This window comes from Euphorbia lathyris, chromosome 10, assembly GCF_963576675.1.
Source record: "Euphorbia lathyris chromosome 10, ddEupLath1.1, whole genome shotgun sequence".
NCBI classification, from domain to species: Eukaryota; Viridiplantae; Streptophyta; class Magnoliopsida; order Malpighiales; family Euphorbiaceae; genus Euphorbia; species Euphorbia lathyris.
Window position 1 is genome coordinate 53,610,653 of NC_088919.1, and position 26,694 is coordinate 53,637,346.

General features: G+C 33.4%; 1 protein-coding gene across 1 annotated transcript; it reads right to left on the bottom strand.

Moving 5' to 3' along the window:
• Nucleotides 1-18,351: 18,351 nt before the first annotated feature.
• LOC136208153 (uncharacterized) lies at nucleotides 18,352-26,675 on the bottom strand. Its single transcript, XM_065998967.1, has 13 exons — nucleotides 26,445-26,675; nucleotides 24,596-24,733; nucleotides 22,794-22,875; nucleotides 22,632-22,708; nucleotides 22,412-22,527; nucleotides 21,924-22,032; nucleotides 20,947-21,063; nucleotides 20,284-20,375; nucleotides 19,948-20,014; nucleotides 19,413-19,494; nucleotides 18,829-18,920; nucleotides 18,598-18,741; nucleotides 18,352-18,517 (listed from the first exon to the last, which is right to left on the bottom strand). The coding sequence occupies exons 1-13, from the start codon at nucleotides 26,673-26,675 to the stop codon at nucleotides 18,371-18,373; spliced, it is 1,494 nt and encodes a 497-aa protein (XP_065855039.1). The 3' UTR covers nucleotides 18,352-18,370.
• Between the last annotated feature and the right edge of the window lie 19 nt (nucleotides 26,676-26,694).

Below are 26,694 nucleotides of genomic sequence, written 5' to 3' on the forward strand. Positions count from 1 at the left end.
TCGTGGCACTATGGGTGGTGGCGCTTCAAGTTCTCAATTTGTAGGTACCGAAGGCGGCGGAGAGGCGGAAGGAGAGGAGGATGAACCCCAAGCTCAACCACAACCCCAAGCACCTCAAGCGGATGATCCGGTGGATTTACGGAGGATTTTGAACCAAATCAATTCCAACAATCGTCGAATGAACTTAAGAATTGATGATTTGGTAGAAAACAACATGGTGATGAATGACAACCTCAACATTTTGAGGCGTGAGCATAGATCGACTCGGCATCGGATGCTTTCCTTTTTCCGACGCCGAAATGTGGAGACTTCACCTACACCTCCGGATTCCCCGCCTCAAGCATAGATTGTTTTCTTTAATTTTATTTTTATCTTGTTATAATTTGGTACAATTTTAATTTTCCTATGTTTGGTACAATTTTCCATTTTTAATTTTATGTTGAATGTTTCATTTGCTACAATTTATCTCTTTATTATCGTATGCCTTATTTCGTATTTAATTTTTATGTTTTCTCCATTCTTGCACCAATGAGGACATGGTCCAATTTAAGTGTGGGAGGAGATATACATATATCATTTACACATATACGAATAAATGCAACGAAGATATTATTTTGCAAAACGAAAAAAAAATGCAACGAATATTAATTTTTTTATGCAAATGCAACGCTAATATATTGCAACACATTTTTCATATGTTCATAAATTAATCATAAGTTAATATGATTATTTGTTTAGGTTATCATTATCGTTAGAAAAAAATATTTCTATACGTATACGGGTAATATTTTTTAAATTTTTCACAAATCTCCGATACGATTTTAAGTATAAAAATTGTCTCGAGTGAATGTATTTTAATTAAATAAATTCTTTATTTTCAATCTCTATTTTATATCATGAAATTCATGATACAATAAATCTTATTTTAAATTTTCAATTAGGTTTATAGGCATTAAATTGAACTAACAATTTTAGCTCGGTTTGATTTCGTCTTACATTAACACCAATTGAAGTTTTTAAGGAAACTTTAGCCATAATACATGTTGAATTTTAAGTCAATATAGGATGAATGTGCTATCTTTCTTTTTCCCAAGTTACAATTTAATTCATATTAATTAATCAATTAGTTGAATTCTTAACTTTTGGCCACATTTGAGACCAACCTTATCACAATCGAGGTATCAAAGGGAAGAAAATTAAGTACCGTTTACTTTTGGCCACGGTTGCGACCACCCTTATCACAATCGAGGTATGGAAGGAACGTTAAAAGCAATAATAATAATAATCGTGTTTAAGTTTAAAGTAACGATTGCGTCCACCCATGGCATGGTCGGTACCTCTTAAGCAAACACAAAGCAATAAAATACGTATAAAGTTACGATCAAGACCACCCTTATCTCGGGCGTAACTAAGCAAATAAATTAATCCTAAGTACTTATTTAAATAAATAATATATCTCATATATTAGTTTAGGTTTGGGAAAGGAAATTTTGTGCTTTGAAATGCCTTGAGACGAAAGACTCAATAACATACGTGCTTATATCGTCCCGAATACTTCAATTCAAAATTGAAAATACAAGACGAATGATATATCGTATTTATACTAAGTTAGTTTGATGTTTTGCGTATAAATTTGCCATGCGAAGTTAGTCTTTTCGGCTTAACTAATTTAAGAGGTAATACCAAGATATATGTTTTATTTTCATAAAGAGATTAGTTTAAGAATAAATTCAGTGAAATTTTGCTCGGGACTAGCAAAAGATTAAGTGTGGAGATTTGTTAAGCCCAAAATATACCTAAAATATCATCAATAATTACATCAATATTGCTACGAATTTATGCTATTTATAACTGTTTAGAAAGCTTTTACTCTCGAATATGTTTCTTTCTTGTAAGGTACATAAATATTTGGTAAAATCCAAATAGGAACGAAAAGAGCTCAAAAATAGAAGAAAAACCCTACAAAAGGAGTCGAAGACGACAGAAATTAATAACGCCAAATCCAGGACGAGAACAAAAGCCGAAGAAGTGAAAAACGTTCCGTGCCACGACCGCGGCCCCCAAATTCTCGGTCGCGACACGCGTTCTTCAGCTTCTCCTTCCCTTCGTTCGAAGACCAATTGATGCTCCCCCATTCTCAGTAGAGAATTAAATATTCTCGGTACGAGCAGGAGTCTGTAGAAGCCAAGTTGCACACTTTCGTTTTCGACGAAACGCGATCGTTCGGGTGGATAAAGACGTCCTTTCACAACGGACACGATCCTTCACAACGGACACGACACTTCAATCAAGACTCTTCAACATCTATAAATAAAGAGTTGATGGAGAGTTGAAGATATGTAGAAGAAAGAGATTAGTATAGAATTTATGCAGAAATTCCGAGTCAAGTGATTCAGAAGTTAGATTTCGATTCTATAAAAAGCAATATGCTGTACACACATTGTTTATTCAATAATAACAAGTTTAGTAGCGTTTAGACATTGTTCCAATTTAGTTTTCATTTTGGTAGTAGACCGACCAAGTCTCTATTACGAAGATTCAACGAGAAGATTGAGTAGAGGATCCGCCCCTGAACCTGACAAACTCTAACGAAACCCAAGGAAAGGATTGACAACCCGTTCACTTGCAAGTCGTCGAATGTTTCCATGCTCCATGTTCTCTGTAAACTTGTATCAATTTATATTTCATCTAATAAAGTCCGTTCTATTCGATAGATTTTTATGCAGCACTTTGGTAAAGGATCCGAAGTGGATGCTGGTGTTTTCATTAAAACGTATTTAATTCAAAATCTTTACAAGAAAACTTTGTTGAACACTTAGGCAAATTATTATCTCGAAAGAGTTTTAATTTGATTAAGGGCAATTATCCCGGATAGGGTTTTGTCATGTTCAAAGCCTAATAATTAGAGGTTCCGTCATTTATTTCATCTTTATAATTCATACAAAGTTTAAAGTTGTTTTCTTTGCTTAATGCAAACAAATACATTTGTTTACTTTTCTAAAAAGTACTAAACGTTCCTGTCTCGCAAATTCATTCTCAAATCAGAATATTTTCTAACATTATCATACTCTAATCTAATTCTCATTCTAGCAATTTCAAAACCAAAACCGATTAAACGATTTTCCATATTATAAACCTTAAAAGTAAATTTAACCGATTATAAATAAGTTTTGTTTGAAAAAACGTTCCCTGTGGGATCGATATCTTTTATTACTACAAGCGTATACCGTGCACTTGCGGAAATCGCTCAACACTGCTGTCCCTCAGCCCATTGATGCTGGCAAAAAGGAGGAGAAAGACAAACACCCTGCTGGAACTCAACCAAAGACTCAACATCTTGGTTCCACTTCTGCTGTCCCTCCTAGCACTCAACTCCAGCAACAAGATACAGTCAAGTCTAGTCAGCAAACCAAGCCCAAATCAAACCAAGTGTCTGTCAACATTAGGCGATAGATATTTGTAACTTGTGTATTTGCTGATGACATGTTTTGTGCTAAATATTATCGTATCTTCTTTGAAACATCTGTGTTATCCGTTCAAATTTCTCTATGCTTATCTGTTGTGTTGATCTAAATTTATGACCTCTCTTATATGTCTTCTTAACTAAACCTCATTGAACAAAGATATACTCAGCCTACTCTGATATCTGAACTCAACCTTCCGCGTAACTTAACTGAGTAAAAAGAAAATGTTCCATGAGCTGACCTAACTCTGAAAACTGACTTTAGACTTACTTGATTAAACATTGGAAGGGTTAAAGTAAAACTAAGTCAGCGGCTCAACCCTTACGAGGGAGTATCTTAAGAAATCAAGGTCAACTATCATGGGGGAGCTCAACACTGAGTTCCTCACTGAATATTTTTGTCAACATCAAAATGGGGAGTTTGTTGAAACACCTTTCCACATGATTTTGATTTGAAAAAATTATTTAATAATAAAAATATCCTAACACATTAAATTTAAATGCTTTGATTTAATCACACTAATGTGTTTGTTCAATGTTGAGTTATTTGATTTATAAGACATTAAGATAAATGGACCAAAGGCCCACAAGAGAAAGTCAAGCCCAAGTCAACGGATCAAAGCCTCACGGCCCAAGAAGACCAAAACGCAGTCGTACTAAGTAAAACGCAAGCCCAGCATGAAGAAGGATCGAGAAGCCTTCGTCTGAATAGCTTCAAGATGAAGCTGTTGAGTTGGGCGACAAGAAAGTCAGGTCAGCAGTTGACCTGAACAAACTTAGAGACAAAGTATTTCTACTTTGGGTAAAGTTCAGTAGACGTAAAAAGCTGTCTGAAAGACTTTACTATAACTGTGGAAACATTCTGTTTTGTCTGGAAAAGCTGTTGAGCACTGCCAAAGACATAAGATACAAGAATGTTATTGGCCGAGGACGCTGAGCACGTACTGAGTGAAAGCGACAGGAAGCCGTTTCCCTCCAACGGTTATTTCGAAATTCGAAATCACCGGTGCATCAAGTGTCACTATAAATAGGCCTCTCAAATGCTTCATTCGATGCAGATCTTCAATTAAGTCGAAACGCTGACCAAATTGATATTTGAAGTTCTGTGAGAAAAAGCAAAGCAAATCTTACACCAATTCCAATTCTGTGTAAAAGTCTAGAGTGATCTAAATCATCTAAAGTGTCTTAGCAATTATTGTTTAGGACAAACAAACTCTTATCATTTCTAAAAGTATAGAAAGGAGAAGCTGAGTACTCGGTTATAGTACTCAGCAGTAGTAATAGGAGTGAGTAGAGGAATAGAGGAAGGTACTCTTGTATACTCAGCTTGCTATTGTAAAAGGTTTGTGCTCTACCTTTAAAGAGCTCAGTAGAGGATTCAAAAAGCTCGGAAGGAATTCCGGGGACTGGACGTAGGCGGAGAGGCCGAACCAGGATACGTCTACTAAGTAATATCTTTCTAACCCTTATCTCCTTAAATTATTGCTTGCTATAACACTGCCTAGTTGAACACCAAAAAGAACATAAGCTGAGTTGTGTGAACTGAGAAGCTGAGTTCAGGGATAGACTTAAAGTGCTATCTTCTGACTCAAGGTTAGACTTAGGCTTAGTCACCTGTTGACTAAGCTTGCATCTAAGACTTACTCAGTTCCGCCATGCTAAAGGACTTTGGAAAGTCTAAGTTCCAGAATATTAGTCAGCCTCACGTGAAAATTTTTAAATAGTTCCTACCCCCCCCCCCCTTGGAACTAATATTATCACGTTACACGGGACCAACAATAGCCTCACGCCTCACCATGTGGTGAGGCGTGATTACCTCACGCCCGCATGAATAAATCCCAAAAAAAATTTATTGATGATTGTGGTTAACTCGAATTAACCGTTTAGAAATAAAAATTACGGCATTTTAACTCGGATTACCCTTTAACAAATAAAATTTAACAACATAAACATTAAAATAAAAATTAATAAACATATAAGAGTACATATAATATCAAAAGTGTTAAAATGTAATAAAAGAGTACATATAATAACGGCATTTAGCTCGCCCGACGCCACGCGTCCATAAACTCATCCATCTCCCTCTTAATGAGTGGAGCATCCTCGTCAAATCGGTGGGTAGCCGCTAGTTGGGTGACACGCCACAACCAGCTAACCCACTGCAAAAAAAATATTAAAAAAATAAACACGTATAAACTAATACTAAATAATAATATTAAGTAATAATAAACTTACAAATTCGCTGTTGGCGCGAGCATACTGGACCGGTCCATCTTGTGGTGCATGAAGGAGATGAGGATGCGAATATCGCATATACCAGTCCATGTAAGCAGCATCACAGGCAGTGGGATCGTATCCAACTGGTCGGCATCTCCTCCGATCAATGCCCCGAGCCGATGGAAATCTCTGCCAGGTATCCTCAACTGTGACAGAGGAATGCGTGAGCCTGTACGATAAAGACCTCCATGGTCGTACTGCTTTATCAGGTCTAATACGCTCAGCTGGGATAGGCTGAGTATATCCGACCTGTCGCAACGCTCGATCCGGCATATATGGCTCGATAATGTCTCTACACCGTATCCAACCGGCGTAGGACACTCGAAGCCGATCATCATCAGGGACAGGACCATAAGGCAACCACGTCACCTGCAAGAAAATAATACTCAATAATAAATAATAATATACTATAAATAATACTTAAATTAATACTAAAATTTTATAAAATACCTCTGCTGCTGTCATACGGTCTAGCTGCCCACGTATGGTATCTAGTCGGGTGGTTGTCTTGCCTGGTACCCCGACCTCCCATCTGCATGCACGGGCCTGATCAGCTGGGATCCTGTGAGCTAGTCCATGCGGCCGGAACACCGGAAAATACTCGTATATCCACGCACGTAGTAAGGTCAAACATCCGCATATACCAGAACAGTCTCCTCTGCTCGCTATCCCCAGCTGCCGATACAACGTGGCAAGTGTAGCAGACCCCCATGAAAGTCCAGCTGCCCCTCTGACACCGCCGTAAACCTCAGCAAGATGGGCCAGTCTAATCCTATCTCCACTCTTGTCAACAAACAAAGTGGATTCGAGCATAAGCCACATCCATGTTGTGGCCCGAGTAGCGTCATCCCTACCCTCGATGACAAGCTTATGTACAGCATCAACAAATACACCTCCACCACTCCAGAGATGTCGGGTCGACGATAGAAGCTGCTCCCGATCCACCCCGAACATCATCATGCACATGGCTTACAGTCGGTCAGTAGTGGGAGACTCGGACACCATCACACCGTCGATCGGGATACGAAGAATCTGCCATACATCATGCAGTTGGATAGTCATCTTCCCGAACGGCATGTGGAAGGAGTTCGTATCGGGCTACCACCGCTCCACAAAACGCAGTCAACAGCGGAGTGTCGAGGTTCTTAAACATGATAGATGGAAGGTTAGACAACCCAGTCTTCTCGATCATATCCTTCAGTTGTAAAATGACACATATACAATTACTGAATGTTTTTGAGGTTTATAGTTAAAAATACAAATTCCAATAAATGTTGACAAACTAAATTATTCTTACCTCAGGTGACGCACCAGAAAACCACACCCACAAATTCTAACATGCTGTTGATCTGTTGTAGTATGTCAGAAATGACTGAAGCTCTCCTCCCAGCATCCGTGAGGCAACATGTCCTAGAAAACTAGGAATCATAGAACCATCAACGGGGCCACCATCCACCGGTCTACTAACAATCCAACTCTCGTCCTCAATAGCTTTGGGACGTTTGCTGGTCCCTGAAATATAAAATTATACTAAAATTATACTAAATTTATAAAATTATACTAAAACTATTAAATTATACTAAATTTATACTAAATTTATAAAATTATACTAAAATTATACTAAAACTATTAAATTATACTAAAATTATACTAAAAATTATACTAAATTTATAAAATTATACTAAAGTTATACTAAATTTATACTAAAACTATTAAATTATACTAAAATTATACTAAATTTATAAAAGGGTAAATTCCAAAAAAACCCTGTGGTTTGATGTTGTTCCAAAAAAACCCTTGTGGTTTGTTATTACAAAAAAAAGGACCGTGGTTTGCGTCGTTACCCGAAAAACGGAAATTGGCTTAACATTGTTAAAGTTGCTGACGTGGCAAGGGGTAGAGTTGGAAAAATATTTTTTTATTTTTTTTATTTTTCTTTTTCTTCTTCTCCTTCTTCCTCTCCTCCTCTTCTTCTTCTTCTTCCTCTTCTTCTTCTTCTTCTTCTTCTCCTTCTTCCTCTCTTCTCTTCTTCTTCCTCTCTCTCTTTTCTCTTCTTCTTCCTCCTCTCCTCTTCTTCTTCAATTTTTTTTTTAATTTTTAAAGTCCAGACGTTACGTCTGAAATTCAGACGTTGAACGTCTGGATTTCAGACGTTGAACGTCTGGATTTCAGACGTTCAATGTCTGAAACCCAGACGTTAACGTCTGGTTTTCAGATGTTCAACGTCTGGATTTTAGACATTGAACATCTGAAATCCAGACGTTCAACGTCTGAAACCCAGACGTTCTTAAGAACGTCTGGATTTCACGCAAAAGCAGGATTGATCGATGACAAACACTTGAAAAATTTAGGAAAAATCAGTGCCTCGACTGAGTTGATTGGGTATATAGGTAGTATTTTTCTGAAATTTAGGGATTTGAAGAAATTAAATGAGGAGGAGATCTATTTGGAATCGACAATTGATGTTGCTGTTATGAGGGGAATTGGGCATGAACAGGAAGAGGAGAGAATAAGAAAAATGAGAGAGAATTCTGGAAAAATTCTGGAATTGGGCATGAACAGGAAGAGGACGTCCAGAATTTCTGGAAAAATTCCAGAATTCTGGAAAATTTCCAGAAATTCTGGAAATTTCCAGAATTCTGGAATTTTTCAGAATTTCTGGAATTTTTTGGAATTTTCCAGAAATTCTGGAAATTAAAAAAAAGAAAAAAAAGATGAAAAAAAGAAGAAGAAGAGAAGAGAGAGAGGAAGAAGAAGAAAAAAGAAGAAGAAGAAGAAGAAGAAGAAGAAGAAGGAGGAGGAGGAGGAGGAGGAGGAAGAAAAAGAAAAAGAAAAAAGAAAAAGGAAAAATAAAAAATAAAAAATAAAAATAAAATAAAATAAATATTTTTCCAACTCTACCCCTTGCTACATTAGCATTTTTAACGGTGTTAAGTCATTTTCCGTTTTTCGTGTAACGGTGAAACCACAGTCCTTTTTTTTGTAAAAACAAACCACAATGGTTTTTTTGGAACAACATCAAACCACAGGGGTTTTTTTTAGAATTTACCCTTTATAAAATTATACTAAACTATACTAAAGTTATAAAATTATACTAAAATTATACTAAAGTTATACTAAATTATACTAAAATTATACTAAATTTATACTAAATTTATACTAAAGTTATAAAATTATACTAAAGTTAGATTAAATTTATAAAATTATACTAAATATACACTAAATTTATAAAATTATACTAAACTATACTAAAGTTATAAAATTAGGGTAAATTTCATCAATGGTGTACAACTTTTACCCTATTTCACACTTTGGTGTACAACCTTCATTTTGTCTCACGAATATGTACAATCTTATAGGTGACCTCCCACTGTAGTGTACAGCAGGTAAAAATGATCGGTCAATGTCTGATCAACGCGCCACCTCACCATTTTCTTATCATACCCACTTTAAAAAGTAGGACCTACTCCTTATATAATTACTAAAATATCCTTATCCAATAAGCAATTACTAAAATACCCTCCCTGCAACTCCTCTCTTCCTCTTCTTCTTTCTTTCTCTCTAAATCATCTCTCTTAACAATTTCCAAACCATAAATAGGTTGAAATAATTCCCCCAATTTCTTCTGCCATACCTAAAGCTTCTCCAAGTTTTGAACAATCGTTAACTCCAAATCGCAGTCAACTTGGGTATGTGATTGCTGTTAGTCGTCTGGGAAATTCCTCCGTCGCTTCCACCACCGCTTTTCTTGACAAAGCTTCTTCTTTCAATTCTTCGTCTTCCTCAACTCCTACCATCAAAAGATCTAACTCGGTGTTCTTTGTCTTCCTCAACTCCTACCATCAAAAGATCTAACTCGATGTTGGCGGCTAGATTTGACAGTCCCAAATCGGTATTCATATCAACAAAACACGAAAGCAGTACACAACTATGAGCAAGCATGGAAAAATTAAAAAAAAATGAAAACCAGAGCAAAGGAATTTCTGGGAAATTTTTTCCTGATTAAAGCCTCCACTACTTCTTATTCTAATTAAATCTTCCACTAATTTATTTTCCCAATTAAAGCCCCATGTAGCAGTGCCACATTTTGAATATAAGGAAGAAGAGAGAGCTTGAGGGTATGGAGGTTAATGGTTTGTTCAGGATCCAGGATTAGGTGAAATTGTTTGATTTTAGATTTTGACTTTGGCAAAATGGTTAGATTTCAGGTTTTGATTTTGGGAACTTTGAACTATTAACGTGGAATTTGCAGATTTGAGGTTTTAATTAAGTAAAACCATGATGTAGTCCTTAAATGTTATTTTGAGTTTGATTATTGAATTTAGAGAGAGAGAGAGAGGAGTTAAGGAGAGAAGAGTAGTTAGAGAGAGAAACTATTTGTAGAAAATAAATGAAGGAGAGGGTATATTTTTTTTATTTAGGATAAAGGGGTATTTTAGTAATTCTATATAGAGTTTGTTTAATTAAAGTTGAAAAATGGTGATGTGGCGCGTTGACCGAGCGTTGATCGGTCATTTTTACCTGTTGTACACCAAAGTGGGAGGTCACCTATAAGTTCGTACATATTAATGAGACAAAATGAAGGCCGTACATCAAAGTGTGAAATGGGGTAAAGGTTGTACACCATTGATGAAATTTACCCTATAAAATTATACTAAAGTTATAAAATTATACTAAAATTATACTAAAAAATACATGTACTCGCAAAGCGACCTCCTCTGCGCTGGGTCAGCTGTCTAACCTGGGTCGACATCCTCATCGACATCCTCACCCTCGCGATCACGTGCAGCTACAGACTGTCGCAGTACCTGGGCTACCACATCCAAGTAGTCCTCCACAGAATCGCTATCAGGTTCTCTGTCATCAAAATCCGTAGCCCCCTCTGATCCACGAATATCGGGCTGATCCACAATCGGACCCCTCCGCACCTACTCCGTCGCAGCCCCTCTCCGCCTACGACCAGATATATCAATACCACGCAATCTCGTATGTCGTGGTGTATCATCCTGGTCGTCCATATCTAGACGACGAGCAGATGACGGGATGGATTTCCCCCCGATAGTAGGCTGCTCCGTCTACAAAAAATTACACTAAATTAATCTAAAATTGTAACATATAGATTATAAATTACACTAAATTAATTTAAATGTACATATAATTTAAAAAAAAAACACCCTCGGGCGTATGAACATCACGCCCGAACCACTGGTCGGGCGTATGAACATCACGGCCGACCAGTGGTGCGGGCGTAAGAACATCACACCCGACCAGTGGTTCGGGCGTTTGGCTATCACGCCCGCACCACTGGTCGGGCATGATGTTCATACACCGAAACCACCGGTAGGGCGTGATGTTCATAGGCCCGACTGCGATTCCGGCGATTTCAAAGAAACTCCCACATATCCAAAAACGAAGCGTAAATCAACAAAAAAAAACCGTAAATCGTACCATTTTGGTTTTCCCTTTCCGTCCTTTGTCACCATCCATGATTTGGTTCAAAAATTACTCTGGATTTTATCGAAGAGTCTATAGGGTTCTTGAGAGATTTTGTCTTTTTTTAATTTTTGTGTAAAGGGTAGTTCGGTCAATTCCCGAGACTAGAGGTAGGAATTTGTGGCTAGGTATAGCAATTCACTTTTTTTATTATGTTTACTTTTTTTAAGCCATTATTGGAGTATTATTATTTTTTTATTATTATTATTATTATATTTAAATGATTTCAATTTAAAACAATACAATAATTTGTATCTCAAATGAAAAAAACAATATATATATTCAACAATCTCTACGCTCAAATATATACATCCATTCACTTTTATTCACCTTTATAAATTCTCTACATGTTTTATTATTAATTTATATATCCACTCATTCACTTTTATTCACCTTTATAAATTCTCTACATGTTTTATTATTTATATGCATTAACTCACTTGAATTTTCATTTATCATATGCATTAACTCACTTGAATTTTCTACATGTTTTATTATTATATTATTAAATATAAAATTTTAATTACATGTTTTATTATTATATTATTAAATATAAAATTTTAATTAATCTCATTCAAATCACTTGAATTTTCATTTATTATATGCATTAACTCACTTGAATTTTCATTTATCATATGCATTACTCACTCGAATTCTACATGTTTTATTATTATTTTATTAAATATAAAATTTTAATTAATTAAAATCTTTTTTAATCTTGATTTTTAAATGTTTGACAACTAATGAAATAAGCCTCTAAAACACTTCTGTCATTTTCTATCTGCTTCCGCTATATAGTATAGATTATAAGTAATCTGCTGATATATTCTAGAACTATGTTGATATATATTGGCATAATACTTATTTTGATCCTTGAATTAAAACTTCAAAGTCAATTATGACCTTAAATTATTAAAATCATCAATTCAATCTCTGAACTAAGGAAAATTGATCAATTGAGTCTTTATCTTACTATAAAATCAGAAACTGTAACTATTTGATATGGACTGTAACGATATCTGCATTGGCTCAAAATGGATTTGGGGAAAAGATTCTGAAATTGGTCAACTGAATGATTTCGATGAGGATTCAATTGATGATTCTTGCTAAGGATTGATGATTTTTACTTAATTGAAGGAGCCGGTTGATGATTTTAATAGTTTAAGGTTCTAATTGATTTTAAGACTTTAGTTTGGGGAGCCAATGGATATTATGCATATATATTCCTATACAAACACGGAGAATTGCGAGGATTCTTTTCCAAGCAGGATTCTTTTATTCTATTTCCTTCTTGGAAAAGGATACATTTTCTTCTATTAAAACGAATTTTCATGAATCATAACTCACCGGAAAATTTATCAGCCGACTAGAACAGCAGCCATGAATTGGGGAGATCTTCGGATAGAATTAATCATAGAAATTCTGATGCGATTGCCGGTGAAATCTCTTCTCCGTTTCCGATGTGTTTGTAAATCATTCAATTCCATCATCCCTAGTCGGTATTTTATCAACTCTCATATCAAAGTAACATCGGAAAATAGAATTCACAGGAGACTGATTTACCGAGAAAACCAGTCACCCGCGGCCAAAAGTACTTCCAGTAAACGCAAAAATCAAGTTTTAAACATCTACGATGGCTCCGATCAAATGTTCCCTTTCGTCGATGAAACACAGTCACCGGTGCATAAGAATAACCCCGAAATTCATGTTTTAGACATCAATGATGGCTCCAGAGAAGTGTTCCCTCTCATCAATTTTCCGCCATTGCCGTCCTTTTCCACCGTATTCCAAGCTCACTGCAACGGCTTGGTTCTCCTCGGTCATGATTTTTATAGTCTTTCAGTTTGGAATCCATCCATGAGGCAATCCAGGTACGCCTCTCAATTTCTGACACTATAATACAATTTTATACAAACTATTTAGCTTCGGTACAGTTTAAATCGTGTTTCGTGTCAAATATCGTGTTAGAGGTGACAATTTCGTGTTTCGTGTCAAAAATCGTGTTAGAGGTGACAATTTCGTGTTTCGTGTCAAAATCGTGTTATCTCGTATCTATGTTACATATGGTTTTATATGTTGTAAATGCTAAAAAAATAATTTTTCACGTCAATCTTATTGTATCAATGGGGTTGGCGTGTTTTAGTGTCGTAATTGCCACCTCTATTGTGAATTAATAGTATTTATACAACTGTTCGGCTGCAAATACTCTAAATCATTTGTGAAATTTTAGCTCCGTTATTGCTCCGTGATGAGCAGCAGAAATTATTTCGCCCTTGATTAAATATTTCGTCCTTGGTGGGATCCCTCCCCGGACCCTCGCTCAACGGGGACGCGTAGTGCGACCGGACCGCCCCTTTTTTTTTAGCGAATATTGTAATTATATTTTTCATTAACAGAAAATATACAGCTAACTCGTGTCAAAATGCAGGAAACTTCCGATTTGCCCTTTGGAAATCCCTTATGATACATGCGGGATAACCAAACTTGGTATCGGCTATGATTCTTCCACAGATGATTATAAGATTGTATTAATCAAAGAAATAAAAGGACCATTAATTAATCGACAGGCTGTTTGGATTTTAGGATTGAAGTCGAATTCTTGGAGGAAAATTCAGGATTTTCCCTACCCTGAATATCGAGTTATTCAAGGTCCTGAAGTTGGAAATTGCTTCGCGGATGGTGCTTTGCATTTCTTATGTCTTCGTCCCCAATCATATATAATTGTTGCTTTTGATTTGGAGAAGAAGACATTCTCATTAGTATCTCAACCTGTTTATGAAACTCCGGGTTTTCTCACCTGTTTGCAGGTACGACTAACACTAACACTAACACGATAACATGATTTACAACATTAACATATTATATATAATCATGTGGAATACTTGCAGGTTTATGAAGGTCGTCTTTATGTCGGGTTTTGCTCTTTTCTTGAAGACAAAGTGGAGTTATATGTTAGGAGGAAGAAGTATCGAGTTGGGTTTAGTTGGAGGAAGAAGGATCGAGTTGTTGAGTTTACTTGGAGTAAATTATTCTCTATTACACAACAACCATTGTGTTCTTTTCTGAAATTCGGTAAACTTTTGGGGTTTTCAAGAGGCGGACAAAAGCTTATGGTATTCTATGATAAACATGTGTATTCATGTGATATGATAGACAAAAGTATCCAACAAATTGGGATTAAGAATGTTTGTTCTGCAATGTATTTAGATTCTTTCCTATGTACTGAGAGTTTGGTTTCAGTAGATTGTAGAAATAGTTGAATTTATGCAGCATTTTGTAATGAAATATTTTAATTTTCAAGGCTAAATTCGGTTTTTTTATCAGTATTATTATATATTTAAGTGAGGGTAATATAGTAAAATGTATTATTTTATCAATATCTTTATCCAACAAGAGCGTTAGTCAAATTTCTCACCCGAAACCATTTCCAGGCATTTCTACTTGGCCTCAGCAAAGTAGCTATTAGACACAAAGATATTAAAAACACTTGTGTATCTAACATAATAAAAGACGTGTATTTTTTCCGATTCCGATCATAGAGTATCCCGTTGCCCGGAACATGACCACCACCGGAAGTAGCCGTTGTGTTCGAATTATCCGGGGATACGTCCTGCCAGAAACCACCTGGCGGGGCGACCGCAATTTGGAAGGAAGCAGTTGCAACTATTGATGCCATTACTAGAAGTCCATCTGTTGTGGACTTCAAGTATTCCGCATAAGCATCCTCATGTATAGCCATTACTAAAAAGTTATGTTGCACGAAGACTGAAACGGAAATGGTTTGGATTTTTCTATATTTATAGTGAGAAATAAGAAGTTTCGAGGAAATTTTGCAGGATGTTTTTTAAATGTATATGTCAATTTTTGCTTGCAATTGAATTTCTCTTTTTCTGTGAGTTCCTTTTTGTGCTAAGTTTACAATGAATGTTTAAGTTTATTTCATAATACTTCTATTGTTGTGCTTTTAAGTCCTTTTTAAATCATCATCTTACCACATTATATCAACAATGGTGTGCCTTATATACAAAATATAGAAATAGAAAGAAAAGCACGTTACAAAAGAAAGAGAGAAAAACGTGAATGCCTAGCTGACATAATAGAAAACTAGATAAGTGTTCATGGAAGTATTGGAACCAGCCTGCATATATGAAGACGATTTAGAATAAGTTAAAGCTATATATATGCAATTTTTACAAGAGAACTTGTGTACTGTTTTCACTAACCTCATTTGCAGCTTGTTTTAGTAGTGCGCAATCCTTTTTATTATGACATTGGTACTTGCAATGAGAAAATGTCATTATTGTTTCCGTTATAATGTAAAAAGGGGTTGCTAATACCACTTTTAAAGAGTTGAAGGGGCAAATAGGTCGTCTTGTAAGTTCAGGGGGCAAAATGACCAAAAGTGACAAGTTCAGGGGACTACCTATGGTTTAGGCCTTATAATACATGGTGAATGATAATAGTGGTTAGTGTAAAGTTAGTCCATTTTATGTTATGTTTTGAAGTTTAGTAGCCATATTGTAAAAGCACGGGCAAAGTTCAGTAGTTACGGGTGTAATTTACCCATAGCACGGTGATTATGATTATAACACAAGAAAATCTTCAAAATAACACAAGAAAATCTTCAAAATGCAAATATACCCTTAAGGCTTTTGAATGTCTAATTTAACACTTATCATTTTAATTCTAGTTCAATTTTACCATTTTGTCACTAAATTTCTGAGACATTACATACTGAACGAATCAAAGTTCTTTGGTATTAACTTGATAAAGGGTAAATGGTAACTGTGTTTATGAATTCCTGTTGGAGGGTCCGAACATCTTGCTGGATCTTTCTGATTGAACATGTAAATAGAATGGGAGATCAAAGAGAGATAGTCCGAGGAACCCGCTCCGATACTTGATAGGTGCTTTAGGTGGAGCTAGGCGCAAAATGTGGCCTTGATATTTTTGCAGCGTTTTTTTTTTATATGTGTGCATTCAGAAATATCCTAATTCCTAAAACCAAAGATTGAAGCCTCTAAAAAACCTAAAAAGCTCTATAAAATTCATCGAAGAAGACCTCGGGGGAATAATCGAAGACCAAAAGAATCGTTGGAAGAATCGAAGACCAGAAAACCTAGAAGATCGCATTTATTCTGCTTAATTTAATGATTTGTGCTCAATTGTACACCAATTCAATTTTTAACCAATTAGCTGGTGTTATATATCGTCCAAGCATGCCTATTTGTGCAATATGATCTTAATTTTATTCGAGAAGAGATCTTAAGTAGTTACAATCTCGTTATCTTATTTGGCTTCCATTGCAATTTTCAATTTAGCTTATGCTTAATGTAAACAACATTACTATAGAAAGTTCGTTTTCAGTTTATTAAAGTGTGGAGCATTAAATTGGTGCCTTAGCGGGTTTTCATGGTTAGTTTTCAGTTTATTATTGTAAAATGATGTTGTTTATGAAGGAACTTTGGGGATATCCTGTTGCAATATTGACTGTTTTCTGTTCTCCAAATCATTAATGATATTACATATTTTCAAACATTATGAGACTATTTTTCATTTGCATCTCTTTATTTTGAAAATTTCTACAATAGTTGAGGATTATGATACATAATACTAACATGTCATCTCCTGAATGCTCGAGAACCAGTTGATCCAAACCCACGTAGAATTTCTCCTTTATTTTTCTTCCCAAACCTTCTTCTGCCTAATCATCGTGCCTGATCGGCCATGCCATGACACCAAGAATGATGGCAATCCATGGAAAAATAGTAAGATAATATATATAGTTCGCATAAATCTTCTCTTTGGTTGTAAATTCGACCGCCACAATAAACAACATAATTATCGAAGAAACAAGGATGTTAGTCAAATTTCTCACCCAAAACCATTTCCTAGCATTTCTACTTGGCCTCAGCAAAGTAGCTATTAGACACAAAGATATTAGAAACACTTGCGTATCTAACATAATAAACCACGTGTATTCTTTCCGATTCCGATCATACAGTATCGCATTGCCTGGAACATGACCACCAGAACTAGCCGTTGTGTTCGAAGTATCTGGGGATGCGTCCTGCCAGAAACCACCTGGCGGGGCCACCGCAATCTGGAAGGATGCAGTGGCAACTATTGATGCCATTACTAGAAGTCCATCTGTTGTGGACTTCAAGTATTCCACATAAGCATCCTCATGTATAGCCATTGCTAAAAGTTATGTTGCATGAAAACTGAAACGGAAATGGTTTGGATTTCTGTATTTATAGTGAGAAATAAGAAGTTTCGAGGCAATTTTCAGGATGTTTTATAAATATATATGTCAATTTTGTCAAGTAAATTGGATGGAATTTCACGGTAATAAGAACTAGAGAAAGTAAATTTAACATCTTTGATCAAGACAAAGCAGATCTTTCATATAGCCTAGTAAAATAGTCTTTGGAATGTCTTTCATATTTTAAAATTGGATTATCTGTTGGATTTTAGTTCATGTTTGGTCCTACATTTCCTTTGATTAATACAATCTTGTAATCATCTATCCAAGAATCATAGCCGAAACCGAGTTTGATTATCCCGCAAGTAAGGCTGAGCTTACATTCTTGAACCCGATCGAATAACCGAATATAAAAATTTGGAATTGAATTGAGGGTCCCTTTGACTGTTTGTTGTTACTATTTGCTGGTTCCTACTCCTGCTTGCTGTTGCCTTTGGAAAAGACTGTTTTCCAAAAAGCACATATTTCCTGCTTTTGTAAAAATCTATTTTTTCAGCTCTAAAAGGCAAACAGGAAGTGTCTAACCAAACACCTCAAACTCTGCCTTTTAAAGTGAAAACGCATTCCTTAACCGTTGAGTTTTTCTTTAGGACTGAACCGTTAAAGAATTTTATATTTTTTAGCAGATACACAGCTATGTACAATAATCAATTGAGAACCATAGAATAATTATGAGAATTTTAATTACTTGTCACATAAACTTGCTGATATACGCCATTTAACCAGGAGAAATTCTATTATGATCACGGTTTAATGGATCTTACAGTATAAATGTAATAGTTTACCGTTTTTTTTTCTTTACACCAATTAAGTGCTATACATCTTTTTCATTGATCGGATCAATTACACAGAGTTCAGTAGAACTTCTCTTTTCAGAGTTTCCAATATATACCCAATTTGTGGCAGATGCCAGAAACAACAGCCCAGAATGTAATTTGTGCAAATATTACATATAAAAGTGTTCCTAATCTTTCTGAGTTCCAAACTTTGATGAATACATGTTCTTGAATCCAATAAACCTGCATAAACAATTTATTTTTATTTTTTTTTATATTACATAAATAAAATTAAAAATTTAAAAAAAGAAAAAAAAACTTACAAGTGTGTTATCTGGTGACTTGTAATACCATCCATTAATGAAGCCTTCAAAGATACCTTGAGCAGCCATAACATAAACCAACATTGCATTCATTCCTATCCATTCCAGGAATAATAATGGTAGTCTTAATCCCCAAACATCAATCTGTTTCATCAAACAAAACATTCATAAATTAATTTTAAATGGGAAAATCCAAAATTAATTTGATTAAATGTTAAATAAAATAAATACCAGCATATATAATCCAGAGAATACAATTCCTGCTGCACCAGCTGTGAAACAGACATAACTCAAGCTATATAGCTGCTTGTTGATAGGAATGGCTGAAAAAAAAAATTATTTAGGAAAATCAAAACAAATATGTATATATAAATAAATATTGATGTGGCAATATCCAATTAAAGGCCCAGCAGGCCCATAAGCCCAATCCACGGCCCATCCAAACATTGAGAAACCCATTACAAGGGGCAAAAAGGTTCATAATAATCCATAACCAATAAAAGAATATGTGCAGTTTCAAGTTCCATTACCAGAAAATAGAGTTTTTTTTTTAATTAATAGAAGATGCACAATTTAAATTTTACTCGGTGACTAAAACGTTGGAGATTGAATGGTGGTCAGAATATAAAATTGTACATCTTCCATTATTGAAAAACGCATCATCTTTTAATAAGATTTAAAATTTATAAGTTTAAAAATTATTTGTAGTTTTTTTAATGCAAAATATTACGTTTTACTAAATTGGAAAGCTATATATTAGGCTCGTTAATATTAACGTCATGCCAAAAAATACAAGTTATAGAATAGGAGTTTACCGTCGGTAAAATGAAGAATAATGGCTATAACAAGCAATCCTATTCCCATTGAAACCCATTGCTTGAGCCTATCACTGTGAGACTGCATCCAAAAAATCATCTCTTTCTTCAGTTCATAAGCTTCAAAGTTTCCTTTATAGGAATATCAAATAAAATGTTTTTTTTTTTTTGTTAAAATAGTCTAAACATGACATGTAACATATTATTTCCAATTTTTTAAAAATAAGACTGTACATATTAAAATGTATATAATTTAAAATAAATTCAGTGGAGCAATACATTATTTTAAACAAATTTAAAAGATAAATATATTACTTTAAATAAATTCAAATTATCAATACTGACTTTAAATATATTTAGTGGGTTATCTAGATACTCCGTAGGTTAATGGGACCAATCAATTTTTGAACCAATTTATATATATTAAATATGTTATTTATATGTACTATGATGCTTATATATGATATAAATACAACAAAAATAATGATCATGTCTGTAAAGCAATCCTGTTTTTGTGTTAAAAATTAAGTGTTACCTTGAAATGAACCAAAACATGGCCATAATGAATGCCAATGGTGCAAGAGAGGATAGCTGATATTGTACTGTATAAGAAAAATTAATTAAGACAATAACTATAATTAGTTGATAATGAGACATTAATCAATGTCCAGGGACGGATCGAGAGGGAACTTAGGGGTTCAACACCCACTGGTCATAAAAAAAAATGCTACAAATTTTATAGAAATGGTGTACGGTTTTTTAATTTTTTTATATAAAAACACCAAAATAATCAATATAGCGTCACAAATAGAATCCTGGATCCGTCACTATCGATATCTGGAAATGGAGTTTTTAATGCAAATGAACAAACCTTAACAGGCCTTCAGGCTCAAAAGGAGCCAGACACCAACTTGGAGCATCCTTACGTAGAGGCCCAGATTCAGGTGAACTTAAAGTGCAGGCCTGCATTTCAACCAATATTCATTAAAATCGCTGAATTTTATATTTAATTACAATAAAATTATATCGGTTAATTTATGTATAAAAATTTAATAAAATATTTACGTGTCATAGAAAATAATTAATTATAAACCAACTATAAAATAATTAAGATTTGAAAATTAAGATTAAGATTAAGATAACAAAAATATGAAAGTTACGTATCTGAGGTGGCGCATCTTATGCCACGATTTAAAAAAAAAAACAAATTATGCACAAATTGGTTGTAACCATTTTTATTGAAATCAAATATAAAATTTAGTGATTTATTGAAAGTAAATGAAATTCAGTTATATTTGTAAAATAAATACCAAACTTCACTAAACTATATGGCAGTAAATTATTAACAATTCAAAATGTTAAATCAAGCAATGTAATAAGTCAACACGACACGTTATTAAAATCAACATATTACGTAAGCTAAGATTAAGGTCGTTGATTCATACTCATTATTTCTAATGGTATACAACAAAAAAAAATAACACATTTATCTATTTGTATGGAGGTAAGTTTTGAAATACAAGATATTACTTGCCTTTAACCGGCTCCAAACAGGGAAGGCATACAAATGATTAACACCCCAAACTTCTCTATCGACATAGCCAACAACATTGCATGCAGGTCCTAAGTGTCCTCGCATCCCACATTTCACCTGTATTTTTAAGCAATTTATTAATGTTTATATAAAAAATATATAATAAAGATTAGATATGTTCATGCGTCAAGTTGGATCGAGTTTTACGAATTTACACTTAAAAACACTCGGTGCAAGTTCAATCCAACCTGTTATCAGTTTAATCGGATTCGAGCGTAACTTGAAATCAACACATAACTCAATAGTCTCATCTATTTATATATTTTTATTTTTAAGTATATGGTATATATTATCAAATTATAATATTAATATTAATAGATTGGGTTTATAAATTTTCCCCCTCATCCATAATCACTAATCTTTAAGGTTTGTGCATTAGTTATCACTAAAGTTTGTTTTTCACCCACAAAATCACCAAAATGTTTAGGGAAAATTATATATAATTTCATTTTTGAAAAACTATCTACAATTATATCAAATTAATAAAATCATTATTTTTACTATATTTTAAAAAATTAGAGTTTATAAATTAGGATTTAGAATATCTTTTCTAGGGTTTAGAATTTATGAATTGGAGTTTAGAATTTTTAAATCAAGATGTAAAATTATGTTTTAATTGTTATTATATAAAAAATAATGACATATTTAAAATTAAGTTTGATGATATGATCAAGTTGTAATTTTATAGTTAATCATGATATTCATGTAGGAAGCTCGAATTTTAATGATTGTATGTGCATTTGACCTAATCCCGGCCCATTAGATGCAGATTTGCCACCCTAGCCATAAACAAGTCTAAATAAGATCTAATAAAAAAAAGTAACTAATATGATATTCATGTAGTCCTATAATTAATACAAAAAAAATAATATTATACTTAATTAATTAATTTAAGTAAACTTAATTAAATTACAAACCGTGTATCTCTTAGATCCATGCCCGTCGTCTGCAACGAAGCTCCAATCAGGAACATACAATGCAAACGTTGTGATCATATAAATGAGGAAAGCAACAAACCCGCCAATCCTAATTAACATTCAAAATTAATGTCATACATTATTGAAATTTATTAGTAAAAGCAATTAATAGCTTAATACTTATTACTAGATTCATTCACAGTTCAGGTATCTGCTCTGTCCATCCAAGACTGTATTCGATATGTCAAGTTTTGTAAGAAAAATTGGTACTAGGCTCCGCTCGAAACAGAACCATCAAAACAATAGACTTGGTCCGGCCCAATTCATATAAGAAATTAGAATTTATGTGATCTATACTTATTAAAATTTTAGAGTAGAGATTCAAAACATCCTAAAACTTAGATTTAATAAACTTGAATATAGCGGTAAACAACCAAATTCATTTGATCATTCAGAGTTCAGGTGAACATTACTGAGATTTTACGTACCATTGCCATCGATATGCTTGGAAAATGTAAAAATGGGTAGGATCCACCACTTTTTCTCTTAGCTTAATGGTTAGAGCTTCTATTAGAGCTACAAACATGTAAACCAATGCTATTCTCTGCTCAATTTTTAAAATAACACAATCAATTAATTAAAATTAATTAGTATTTACAAACATATTTATGTAAATTTAATCAAATTTTATATAAAAAAAAAATTAACCTGGAGAATGCCACACCATCTAATCAACTTCATGTCAACACCATAGACAAGATCACTTGGAGCATGTGAGTATCCTCCTAAAATCATTTCATACCACTTTCAATTAGATTTATTTATGGATTGGGTTGAATAAAATCATGGATTGTGTAAATTTTTTATTACCTTGTAAAAGGATTCCCCAAAATAGAAGTTTCAATGTCCTTAGGATTATCTTCTTTATTGCATCCCTTCTGTTAGGAATTCTCTGCAACAAGTTACCCGTAATTAGATTTGTTCATAGATTGTATTAGGTAACAACACGATTTACGGAGATAATTCATTTGACAGGATTATCTTTTTTGTGTAATGGATATCATATATAATCACGTGGACTATATACATATAATACAATTATAACACAGATAACTTATTTTTGACACTTCTAAACCTCAGAAACTTACATCTAGAAATATGTCGCCCAAATCTAGCTCAATTCACTCAAACAAGGCCTAACTGGTAATTAAAATCCATGGTCACAAATGTTTGGATAATGTCTCTAAATGGTCACAAAAGTTTAATTTGTTTCGATAAAATCACTTAAGTTTGTTTTTGTTCCAATAAGTCACTTTGAACGTTTTCCAATCATTTTTCCATCGGAATTGATTACGTGTCTCAATGTTATGTGGCATAATAAAAAAAAATTAACCACAAATTAACCAAAGTAAATAAGCATCATCAATTAAAATGTTAACCACAATGACATATTGATTATCAATTAAAATGTATAGTTATATTTTTTTTAATATGTGCAATGCAGTAACGTTGAGATGTAATGTCAGTAATTTCGATAAAAATTTGACTGAAAAACATTTAAAATGATTTTATTGGGACAAAATTAAACTTAAATGATTTTATCGAAAGAAAGTGAAATTTTGAAGCTATTGTTCAAACTTTAGTTACTGTCTATACTAATTATCCAGGCGTACCTTGAGTTCGAAAATCAACTTAGAGCCCAATCCATGAGAAATTTTATAATATTCCGAGAGTAATACACCCGACCAATGAAAATTATTTTATCTACCACTACATGGAAGATGATTGGTGTGATGGAATATATATATATATATATATATATATATATATATATATATATATATATAGCATTAATTGATTGGTAAGGAATATTATTCCGGGAGTACCCTACAAAATTTTCCAATCTAAACAATGTTCTATTATTATAATATTTTTATAATAATTTACTTTATTATTAAAGTATAATGTAATTAATATATATTTTTTAAAAATAATATAGTTAATATTAATAGCCGAGGAGATAGTTAATATATAAAAGGTATTAATTATGCATTTTTCTATGCGTTATGACATAGGTTAGCCGGACCGTATTAGTTAATATAGTGCAAAGTTTAAGGTCGTGATGTTGGATTTTGAAGTTCAAAAGCCCTGTGAAAGGCAAAATTGAGGGTCATAAATGTAATTTACTCCATTTTCTTCTATCCAAATTTAGCCCATTGGACGTGGGCCTTCATGGGCTGGACAGGTAGCTAAGCCCGTAAATAGGTATTTCTGGTAATTAAATTAATTATTTTGCAAACACCATGTATCAAAACTAATAAGAACATTAAAAAAAAAAAAATTTGAAACCTAAATATTAAATTTATAGATGATGATTCTGATAATTTAACATTCTTATATAAGTATATAAAAATAATAAATTATTCACTGAATTAATTTTTTATATATAAAAATTCTTGTTCCTTTCTATTGAGCCACAATAGTGGTAAAGATTCTTTTGAAAGTGACATAGCTAAATGGATTAATAAAAAATGCACGAGAATCATAAAAAGAAATTAAATATAATTATTTTGGTCAGCCGGCAAGAAAAAAGAGAATCATTAATTATAATTAAATGAAAATAGAAAAAAAGGAAAATAAAGAAGAAATGAAAATGGAAATTGAAAGTATACCTTGAAAGCAAGAGCAATGGAGAGACCAACAATGAAGAGGAAAAAGGGCATAACAAAATCAGCCAAAGTGCACCCATTCCATGGTGAATGATCTATTCTTGGGTATGATTCTCCAGCATTATCTACCAATATCATCAACTATATATATACGAGCGAATTTCAGTGACGGGGCCAGAATATAAACTCGGGATGAGAAGATTTACGTAAATATAAAAGTATAAACATAACAGTTTAGGCAGTGGTGAATACATGATTATTCGGTTGAGGGGCCGATTTTACACGTGTATTCGTAAAAAAAAAAAATTGCTAAATCGAAATTGCTCAATATTTTTTGTATACATGTGTGTTATGATTTGAATGGTCAAGAACCAATTTTTAAGTATTAATGTACAATTTCTCAAAATTAAGCTAGATTTCGTTTAATAGTCCTAACATGTAAAAAAAATTGGATTTAGGGAGGGCTGAACAGGTAAAAAAAATTAAAAATTTTGATTTTAGGGGCTCTACCAGGCAAAAAAAATTAATAATTTAGATTTAAGGAAGCCTACAGGCAAAAAAAAATAGAAATTTGGATTTAGGGAGGCCTGAAAAAATTAATAATCTAGGTTTAAGGAGGCCTAACAGCTCAAAAAAATTAGAAATTTGGTTTTAGAGAGGCCTAATAGGTCGAAAAAAAATTAGAAATTTAGGTTTTTATAGCAAATTTAGAAAGGCCTAACATGACAAAAAAAAATTAGAAATTTGGATTTAGAAAGGCCTAACATGACAAAAAAAAATTAGAAATTTAAATTTAAAGACTACCTAATAGGTTCAAAAATATTGAAATTTTAAATTTTGGACAAGCTTAATCAACATTTCTAAGTAATGGTACAACATAGTGTTGTAAATGAGTCAAGCCGCATATGAACAGCACGATATTCGACTCAATAAAATAATATTTTAGGCTTAAAACTCTAGTAGTCTTTTTTTTTTTTTGTTCGAAAACTCTAGTAGTCTTCATACCTATTAAAATGTTGGTTTTTGTCAGCTTTTATCTGTCCAAAATGGTTATTTTTTTCTGGTCCCTTTACCTATTATTTGATAATATTTACTGTATGATATATCAAAATTGATAAAATCCTAACTAATTTAGATGGTAAGTTAATAATAAGTTTGAGATCAATTGGTCCACGACAATTCAAGTAGTGTTATAAATGAATCAAGCCACTTATGAACAGCACGATGTTCGACTCAATAAAAAATCGATCTTATTTGATTCGATTTATAAAGGAGTCGAGTTTCAATATGACGAAACTCGACTACAAAGCTCATGAGCAGGTTTGGTTATAGGTTCATGAACAAGATCGATGATAATGATCATGACACGCTAGTTATATTATTATTTTAATAATACTATTTCTATAAAAGAAAAAACTTAAAACAATGCAGTTTTGTAGGTTTCCAACCAATGTAGTTTTGTTTTGAAGAAATTTCAAAAAAAAAACATGATTAATAAATTGTTCGCATGCGAAATTCACGAACTATGAGCTGCTCGCGTGTAAAACTCGTGAGCAAATGAGCGAGCCAAATAAAACTCGGTTGGCCTCAATTACACCCCTAAACTCAAGAGATTACACATTAGTATTATTGCATATGTGTTAACTCATGATTGGTCTGGGATAGAGGTGGCAATTTTTGACACGAAAACACGATCAACCCGACTAACATGACACGATTGATACGAAAATTATTTTTCTAGCATTTATAACATATAAAACCATATATATAACACGATTTTGACACGAAATTGCCACCTCTAGTCCGGGACTGTATTATCAAATAATAAGTTATGAAAATATTGATTACTTACTACAACAGTGAGACCTCTAAAAGCATCCAAGGTTGCAACTCTCTTATTCTTCTTCTTCTCCGGTGGATTCTCCGGCAGCTTTTCTCCTTCAACAACCGTATTTCTTTCTTCAAGATCTCCAGTTTTACTTATCGGATTAATTCTATCAAATTTGACCTCATTTCTTTCATTTTCATCCAATTTTGAAATTGTATGAGTTAAGCCTTCTTCTAATCTCTTGGGATCTTCCATAAATTGATTATGAGATTGA